This window comes from Malaya genurostris, chromosome 3 (genome assembly GCF_030247185.1).
Source record: "Malaya genurostris strain Urasoe2022 chromosome 3, Malgen_1.1, whole genome shotgun sequence".
In the NCBI taxonomy this organism is placed as follows: domain Eukaryota; kingdom Metazoa; phylum Arthropoda; class Insecta; order Diptera; family Culicidae; genus Malaya; species Malaya genurostris.
The window spans coordinates 84,537,157-84,546,597 of record NC_080572.1 but is presented as its reverse complement, the minus strand read 5'-3'; the positions used below and the strand labels follow the sequence as shown (position 1 = coordinate 84,546,597).

At 45.4% G+C, this 9,441-nt stretch overlaps 1 protein-coding gene across 1 annotated transcript; it reads right to left on the bottom strand.

The window, feature by feature from the left end:
• Positions 1-613: 613 nt before the first annotated feature.
• On the bottom strand, positions 614-7,740 carry LOC131438604 (protein gooseberry). Its single transcript, XM_058608730.1, has 3 exons — positions 7,358-7,740; positions 1,617-2,847; positions 614-1,477 (listed from the first exon to the last, which is right to left on the bottom strand). Exons 1-3 carry the CDS (start codon positions 7,410-7,412, stop codon positions 1,333-1,335), a joined length of 1,431 nt encoding a protein of 476 aa, XP_058464713.1. The 5' UTR covers positions 7,413-7,740; the 3' UTR covers positions 614-1,332.
• Between the last annotated feature and the right edge of the window lie 1,701 nt (positions 7,741-9,441).

Genomic DNA, 9,441 nt, shown 5'->3' with positions numbered 1-9,441 from the left:
TTCTACCGGATTGAAAATGTTGTATACAATATAGATAGCAATATAGCAGCTTCTGTCAAATTCTCGACAATCACCAACACTGGTTGGAATATATTTGATCAATGTTATTCGCATACGCTGTAATACATTAGATCGCATCGGTTTAGTGTCTAGAAGGATATAGTATTAAAGGGATAACTTGCAATTCCTGGAAGCCATTGTTGCAAAACGCGATAGCAGTTTTTCCACTGTCGTAGAACTAAAATTCAAAAAAGAAATAATATCTTTTTTGGGTCATTTTTCTAATAAATAATTAGATAATAAATAATTTTCTCATAAAGATTTTACTAGCGATAGTGAAGAGAACTCCTTTTTCTTTTTCCAACAATAGTTGTTTTTTTTATCTAAAACTGTAAGTAGAGCCTTAATTCGCTGTGTAATTTAAAAAAAAACTCTTATTGGCTTATTAGCCAGATGAAAATAAAAATGTCACAAGCCAATGGAACTCAAAATGAGTGAATGATTCCGGAGAGACAATGATTCACGATTTATTCAGAAAGCCATGTCGATTGATTTCGGATGTATAAAGTGAAATGTACATTATTTCAGAATTATTCATTTTATTCCACAATAATCTCTCTTTGTACTATAGAAGACATAAATACCACATTCTGCCTAACAACTAACATAAGGAAAAGTTCTCTATCGTAATTTTTTGTTTCGTCTTATCGGCTACATTCCTAACCTAAGTGCTGAAAAAAAAACAGTCTAATAAATTTCCTCTGATTGTGTTTCGTCTCCTGCTGGTACCTGTACTAATAACTAAACTATACCAAATAACTCGTGGACAGGCCACCAAAACCCCGCAGCACCCAAGGTCCAAATATTTACACATTCAACCGGGCGAACAGCGAGCGCGTCCGGTTATAGTAGGCGCGCAAAAGCTCGTAAAAATTAGCTAAGGTACATTTAGGGATGAACACGGTGCTGGGAGGTGTAAGACTACAAGGAAAATAAAAAACGAAATCCGGTACGAAATGCTACAAAGTACCGGCGGGCTACTAAACTTTAGTGGCCTGAAAAAAAAACTCCGCGCTTCGAAGGTGTTATTATCTATCGGTACGTGTGAGTAACTTTATAAATTATGCATTTGTGCGCCCAGCCCCATCCATATTTCATTTTCACGCCTTACGTTCTGCAACACCCTGACGTCCGGGCGAGGAATCGAGGTGGCAGCAGCTGTTAATTATGATTAATTTATTGTTTTAGCTCTCTTGCTTCGATGAGTGCACGTATGTTTCTGTATATGTGTGTGTGTGTGCGTATCGCAGTCGCAGTGTTGGGTGTTTTTTCCTAGGGCAGACGGCTCATATCGAGTCCGCCAAATTGGCCGAAGTAGGGATATCCGGACTTGGCTTCCGCGGCTACAGCCGCTGCAGCAGCCGAACTCGAGTAATGGTGATGATGATGGTGGTTCATGTTGTTCGAGAAGAATGAGCTGGAAGGAGAAAGCAAACGAACGAAAAAAAAAAATTGTATGATTAGTTTTTCTGTGTGGTTGTTTTTAACGCGATAATTACTCCGAAGGAGAAAATAGGTTCTAATGGGGGCGAAGGTGTTAATTGGTTGACACTTACCTATAAGCGTCCCATTCGGCAGCTTTGTTGTGGGCGGAGTGGGAAGAGCGCCACTGCTGGGAATTGCTGCTGTCCATGGCGGCGGCCGCATTCGAGCTGGTCACATTGTTGGATCCGTACGCGGAACCCATTGCGTACGATTGTGCGTGGTTGTTGTCAAACATCGGGAAGTAGTTGTAGTTGCTGGAGGAGTTTTGCACCGGCGACGACGACGATGGGGCCATTTTGCTGTGTCCGGAATGTACGGGGCTGATCGAGGTCGGTGGACTGAGGGATGCTGGTGGGCTCATGGTTGCTGACGTGGGATGAAGCATTGTTTGAGCCAGTGGATTGTAGGCGGTCTGGGAAGCAGCGTGGATCGAGGTTTGGTTGGCCGTTGGGTAGCACGGTTGACCCCAGGATTGCATTGAGGATGCAAATCCGGCCGAATTTGAGGCTGCAATGCCAGGTCCAGAGGCAGCTACGGCAGCGGCTGCTGAAACGGCAGCTTGTTGTTCGAATTGTGACGAGTACTGGGAATTGAATGCCGACAGTTGCGAGGAGTTCATGTGTTTGCGCAGACGAGCGCGCCGATTCGAGAACCAAACTTGAACTCTGGCCTCAGTAAGCCGGGTCTTTTGAGCCAGCTCTTCGCGAGTGTAAACATCCGGGTACTGTGTTCTAGCGAATGCAACTTCCAGTGCTTCCAGCTGCTCACCGTTGAAGGTTGTGCGAGATCGCCTTTGTTTGCGCTTCAGTTCGAATCCTGGTTCGGATGCGGTATCGCTGTCGTCATCGTCGTCGTCACACGACGAACCCCCCAAAATTCCATTGATGGAATGGTTTCCCCTGGGTTCTAGTTCACCGTAACGTCCTCCCTTCAGCAACCGCGTAATCGAACTGATCGAGGGAGCCGAATTTTTATCGCAGATTCCTTCTTTGATTAAATTTTCGCGAATCTCCCAGCTGAAGATACCGGGATTAGCTTTACGCATTTCCTCGATTTTCGTTTCGATTTCCGGCGTCGATACGCGAGGTTTCGATCCTCCGATCACGCCCGGCCGAATCGAGCCGGTTTCCTGGTAGCGATTCAGAATCTTCGAGACGCATCCATGCGAAACCCGCAGCTGCCGGGAGATCACACAGGGTCGCACTCCGCTGGCCGCCAACTCTACGATCTTTAGCCGAGTGTGATTGGGCAGCGGGCGTCCATTGATGAAGACTCCTCCGAGCTGGTTCACGCGTCCCTGGCCTGTAAGTGAGCAAAAGAAAACAGGAAAAAAAATCTCATTAGAGAAACCTGTTCACAGATTTGTAAAGTGACCACCACAATCCGTCCCGGGGTTGGTGCGGGTGGTCCTACGACGAGTGTCGACTTCAAAGCGCAGTTACCGCCTAGGGGCCGAGGATGAGAAATTAGTCCATTTTTTTTCCTTCGGTTTTAGGTGCTGTGTCCCATCCCAAACGGAACCGAGGGTGACCGGGCATGGGCAGGAGAGACGAGTGTCACATTGTTGTGTCATCCACCTCGGGGGCGAAGAATGGGATGAAAGCGAGAACACGGTACAAGATTGGATCTTGTAATAGGCCTTCTAATGGTGTGTTCGCTTTTGTCCGAGCAGGTTCTTCGACTATTCGAGCGGACTCGAGCCGAAAAGCGAGCGATCGGGTGCGATTAGGGAAAAATTAAATTCAATTTGGGATTGTGACAGGACAGCGTGTTGCAATTGATCGTGGGTGATCGATCAATTGTGAGGAAAAGGAAATTAAATCGTCACCTTTACATCGGGATCGGAATCGAATTTTTTTCCTTTTTTGAACCCAAAACTTGTTCGAAAATGAAGGATGTGGTGAGCATTGGGTTGAGAGAAGGATGAAGGTGGTTCAGTTTTGATTAAAATTGCGCGTCTTCGCAAGTGTTTGCGATCTCCGTCGGCAGATGGCTTTTGATCATAATTCAGGAGAAGAATTAACGAAAGAGAGCGGGGTGATATTTATTTTTATTTCACTCCACTGGGTGCACATTCTGAGCTTTCTGGGATCCCTCAGCGGCTCTGTCAGGGGATTACAATCCGACTGACTTTTGACATACATTCACACACCGGCAAAACTGGTTTACGTGGAAAGATTTTTGAACCGGTCATGTGTTGAAATAATAGGAAAATATTTCGGGGACTTGTTTGTCTCAGACGGAATGACAGAGGACGCTATAGCGCCGTACAATGGTCATTGAAGGTCGAGGATCCTGAAGATCCGTCGACCTTGGCCATCGCCCGCTCTTCAATACGCTTCGATTAGGCGTGAATTGCAATTAATTATTTAGCGACTCATTGCCAGGATCCCATCGTTCCATCGGCCGTCGGGTGCCGGCGAATATCTTCCAGATGCAGGGGAACAAAGGCAAAAATTGACCGAAACAAAATACCGAGACGATCATTAGGCTACCGTTTCTGTCTTCCTTCGCCAGTCGGCGGCAACAGTCAAATCGGGGGAAGGATTGGATCACCGGGGGTGTTTGGCTGCCACCCTTTCGAGTGGCTCATTTATCATTCCACTGCCGTTGCCGTCACGGAACTCACGGTGCGGTTCGGTTTCTCTTGCGGATAGTAGCTTAATTAGAATTTAATGGCTTTCAAAAGCTAGGCAAAGAAGGTTTTCGAATGGCGCGGGAATTCAAATTCCGATGTGTTGTTTTTTTTTGCTTTTATCTCGATTCCTATCCTACTCTCCCATGCTGAATGCCGGAGGATCGGAGAAGCTGAAAAAATTCATTTAACACCCCTGGGTTTGGCTAGGGCCAAGATCGCATCAGTAGCTCGGCCGATGTAGAAGCGTGAAAAACAAATTTACCTTTCCACACGCCCCAACCAATGTGCGTTGGTGAGAGTGTGTGTGTGTATGCATCGTCTCAAACAGTCCGAAATCTTTACTTATTAAATGATCTATTCCGTGCCTGTTATTCTCATCTTCGGTTGAACATTCCCACCACCGGATCGTAACGGCCAATAAACAGCGAACACAAGCGTCGTTTGCCGTTTGTCTGGTCGGCTCGTAAAATGTGAAGACGAATTGATCCTTCTTTTGTATAGTCTCTCCTGGCAAGGAAAGTGGATACGTGTGATCCTCACATGATGCTCGTATGATCTTATACTTCTTCGAAAATGACCGATGAACTAAATAAGATTTGGAAGGCTGTCGGTTCAGTTCGAACAAAGGGGATTAGACGGTCGTATTTGGATGGCGATGTGTGTGATCTTCGGTAGGATTTGCACAAAAGGGTACGAATCGAGGTCATCGGTCGAGATTCGGTTCCCGATGTGGCTCAGCGGTTAAAGTTCCGTAACTGCCAGAAGCTTCCAAGCATACCAAGTACCATATGATTCGGTCGATTGGGGGAAGTAGTCATGATGAATGTGAATAACATGTTTACACGTTGTGTATTAAATTCTAATTATAGTGTTGCCGGTCTTTGTGCCCCGTTCTCGCGGAAAGTTTTCCAAGAAGCAAGCAGCAGATCACGGTGCGTTTTGTTTGGTGCTGCTGCTGCTGCTGCCGTGGCCTGCACTCGAACGCCAATCGATCAATCGCGCCCAGGCGCAGATCACGATGTTTGATTTTTACTTGATTCTCCCGTGCACGCCAGGATCGAAGGTGCAACGGCATATAATTAGATGCGAATGCATGCAATCATTATTAGCTCACCGTCGCAGTAATTCAAGCCCGCAGTTCGGTGGAAGCTCGGGCGGTGGAGTTGGCACCACCCGAAATCGACCACCTGTACACCCAGGGAAAGTGACTCATCATCATCGTCATCTGCATCAGTATCAGTTGAAACCAAACAACTTCGTGAAGACGGCAGAAATTGAATTAGTGACCTATAAATCAGACCCGATCAATGGAACCACTCGAAGTGATCATCAAAGGTCCATAAATTTCCTGCGGACGGACGGCGAAGAGCTTCGTAATTCCAAATGGGGCGGCTACGATCGGGAGAAGAAAAAAAAATCGAGCGAACGTGTTGAAAAGATAAATGGTCTTCTTTGTACACATGTTACGGATGATGTCGCTCTGTCGGTTCGTTCGAGTCGCCCAAGCTGGATTCCATCTGGTTGATTTCGGCATTTTGATTAAATTTCGCTCACACTTGGCCTGCCTCCCAGAGTCGGGTGGGAGATCGAACTCGATCAATTGATTAAAATGTACGCTCGAATACGCCGCCGGCGGCGGTGCTTTATCATATAAATTGATCGTTTAGTTTATAAATATATTAAACATCCATATAAATTATTACATTAGGACAATGCGGTACCCGGTTCGAGACCTTCGAGATCGAGAGTGATCCCGGGACGTGCCCGGGCTAAACCTGGCGCGATTTATTCTCTTTGTGGCTCCTTCTCCTTCTCTGCGTTCGCCAAAGATCACGAACCTCGCCGGTCGAACACTTCGGAGAACCCTTCGAGAGGTAATAAAATATTTCCAATACCATTACATTATCATTATGGCATCTCCGCGAAGTCTCTCGGTGTCTCAGCGGTGCGCTTGCCAGGAGATCATCGTGCGGTGTGTTATTGTTGAAAACAGGAATTACTGAAAATAAGATCAAAGGCGGTTTGCCGCCCACTCAAGACGCGATGATACGGTGGGAGGGATCCTCCAAGGCCCCATGACCGGGCATCGCAAACAGCAAATTTTGTAATAAAATATGTGCTCACCCTGCGTGCCCACGTCTGCCCCGCACAGACGACGACGACGACGGCAGGAAGATGAAGTACGTGCCTGAAGTCGCGCCAGCGTGTCTGGGAAGTGCCGCTGAGATGCAGTCGGGAGATTCTCGGGAATGGCTTCCAAGGAGCAACGATGCTCGTTGCGATGGGGAACGTGTTTATAGCAGTGATTCTTAGGAATTTGATGGCCTCCGACAATGTTCCAAAACTGTTGGGCAAAATTTAGATTTTCCTTTCCAAGCGAAACTCAACGAAATTCGCAGTTCCGCATGAAGGCAGCAAAGTTCACGCAAAATTGCTAATCCACTCACCACGTAATAAGCTTATCTTAATCCCCGATCTACAAGAATCTCAACACCCGATAGGATCAGTTCGACCTCAAATGTTGAGCTTCCCGAAAAAAAGGTCAATTTAATCCTCTTCTCAATTCCTTCTGCCACAAAAACTAGCCCATGATCATTTCCCGAGTCCCTAACAATAACCAAACAATAACTTATTTACAATCATTAATCTTGTTAGCCCCGTATGAACAGGGATCCCTGGCAGAATAAAAAAAAGCCCAATCTCCGTCGGCTTCTTCGCTTTGATATACCTTCTGTTACAATTATTTCTCACCCTCCGGAGAGGTTTTCCCCGTGTCCAACGTGTTCAAGTTGGAAGCGAGAAAAAAAAGAAATTATTCATGATCAGGCAACTTTCCTCGCCGTGCCGGGGGACAACGCCTCTTTGAGAGTTGAGAAAGCGATCTCTGCCGCCGCCACCGACGTCAGGAACAGCCGATCTCCGGCTGTTACATCGATCCCCGAGCTCAAAGGATCAATTTTTCTCACCTTCACTGTCTATCGAGAGCCAGCTAGGATCGGTATGATTTATGATCTAACGCGGTTCGACTAATGTTATCCAACATATGGCTCTACATAGCCAACCAACTGTTGTTTCAAGTAACAAAAGAAAAAACACCCCAACCCGAGGAGCGACGGTCAGTGGGGGAAAAAATGATTGAACGATCATGACTGATCGAATATCGGTTCAACCTACCTTGGAACGGGTATCCAGAGAAAATCGGTGACATGTTCAAACCGGCTACTGCCATTGCGTCTGTTGTAGATGGCTCAAAGTTTCAAAAATAAAACACTAACAATCTGTTGACACTTGTCGCTTAACTGAACAGTTCTCAAAAGTTTATTTTTTATTTTTGACACTTTTCCTAGTCTCAACTAGCTGCACGTTTCACCAAAACAGTTCCAACCGATCACCCGAATGATCCGAAAATTTGATCTTCACTTTCGACAATTGCCGCTTCCAACAAAAACAAACACTCTATCGTTTGAACAACTTCTTAAGCTGCAACATAAACAAAACAAAAAAAAACAATCTTAATCTTGTATCCCGGCTGGCTAAGATGTTGCTTCTTGAGGAGTTGGCACCTTACTGACTGGAAAACATCCCAAGACGGCAGGTTCTTTGCTCCGATCGCTCACAGCAGCTCCGATGGTTTATTTTGCCTTTCCTCCGATTCCGCTCACACAATCCTAACACCCATCCTTTTCACTCGTTTCGGCCCTCCGGTAGCTAAATCTCTTCTCTCTGTCTCCTAGCAATGGAATCAACGTCGAGCGCAGCTCAGCCAGCAACGCAACATCGCTGGCCACGCCCACTGACTGGCTATTGTTGCATTCTCTTTCCACACACTGGTGTTCACTGGCGGTCGACTCGACGATCGCGTCCATTACAGACACACACACACATTCGCCTGCATAAGAAGAATCGATGAACTGTGCTGATTGGTTGAATATGCTTTCCGAATATGGGCACACACACACACGGACGCATCCCAGCTCGAAGATCATGAGGAAACTCGCCCAACGGAACGGAGGCAGAGCTGCAACCACAATGATCAATGTTCTGAAGAATAATTCTTATCAGTAGCTGCACCGGCGGCATGCGGTCCTTTGATCTTTACTGTCGCCTGGCTTTCCGGCTCTAAGATCTAGACCGCCGTGATCGATATATTACTCGTTATTATTGTTATTGTTGCCAGGTTGTGCTTAAATACTGCTCATTTTTCAAGGATTTAGTAGAGGGTCGCCTTTATGACCAACCGCAAACAAAATTGTTGGCTTGATGGCTTTCCCGTGCTCGGGGCAGCGAAGGATTCCGAACCCGAGCCCGGTTATTTTTTTTTCAGCGGCTGGCGTTGGTGTGGTCCTGAGCGCGGTGACAAATGGAAAATGCGACCGGGCTATAAAACGAAACCGGGTGAATTGTTTGCTTGCTTGCTTTGCTTTGGTGCAGTTTTCCTGACGGAAAATGCATTGTTTCGAGCGGCATTAAAAAGGGGTCGGCTCAAAGCGATAATTGAATTTCTGTTACGAAGCGAATTGGTGATGGTCGACATGAATGTTATTATCGGTTAGAAAAGTTCTATTAGATTTGCTATTCTGCATTGAACGATATCGAACTGAAAAGTGTATCACGTTAAGTAGATTTTTTGTGAATACGTTTATTATTATGTTTTAAACAACAAGTAGATCGTAGCCATATTGATTGATTTATATGATACAGTTACACTAATCACAGTGACGGCTCTCATCTCTGACCAAGGCATTGATCCTACAGATTAGATCGTAATCGATGCGTGGGAGCCGAAAAGTTCTTTCATTATAATTGAAGAATATCCCATATTTCGAGAAGGAGAGGATTATCAAGAAAAGAAGTGAAAAAAATAGAACTAACAGATCCATTTAAACTATCAAGGCTTTTTTGCTTAGTTTTTTCGTCTTCAACACATCCGCGCATTAGCAGTTTATGTTGACGTAAAGTTAATGTCATCTATATATGTATGGTCGCACTAACAGTTCAACATAAATTGCTACGCGCTGATGAGTCAAAGACGAAACGTTAAATCAAATCAAACCGAATATGAAGACCTAACATAAATTTGGGAGTAGAAAAAATGTCACTCATTTTTCCCGTTGATAGCTGAACCGATGAAAGATAAGCTATATTTTTTCAATCAGATTCGACTTTCAATTCTGGATATACCGGGTGATTAGTGTAAAAATGTCAATTACACAAAAATTAATCGGGTTTATCGGCTTTGCAGATTTTGAAAGTCAATG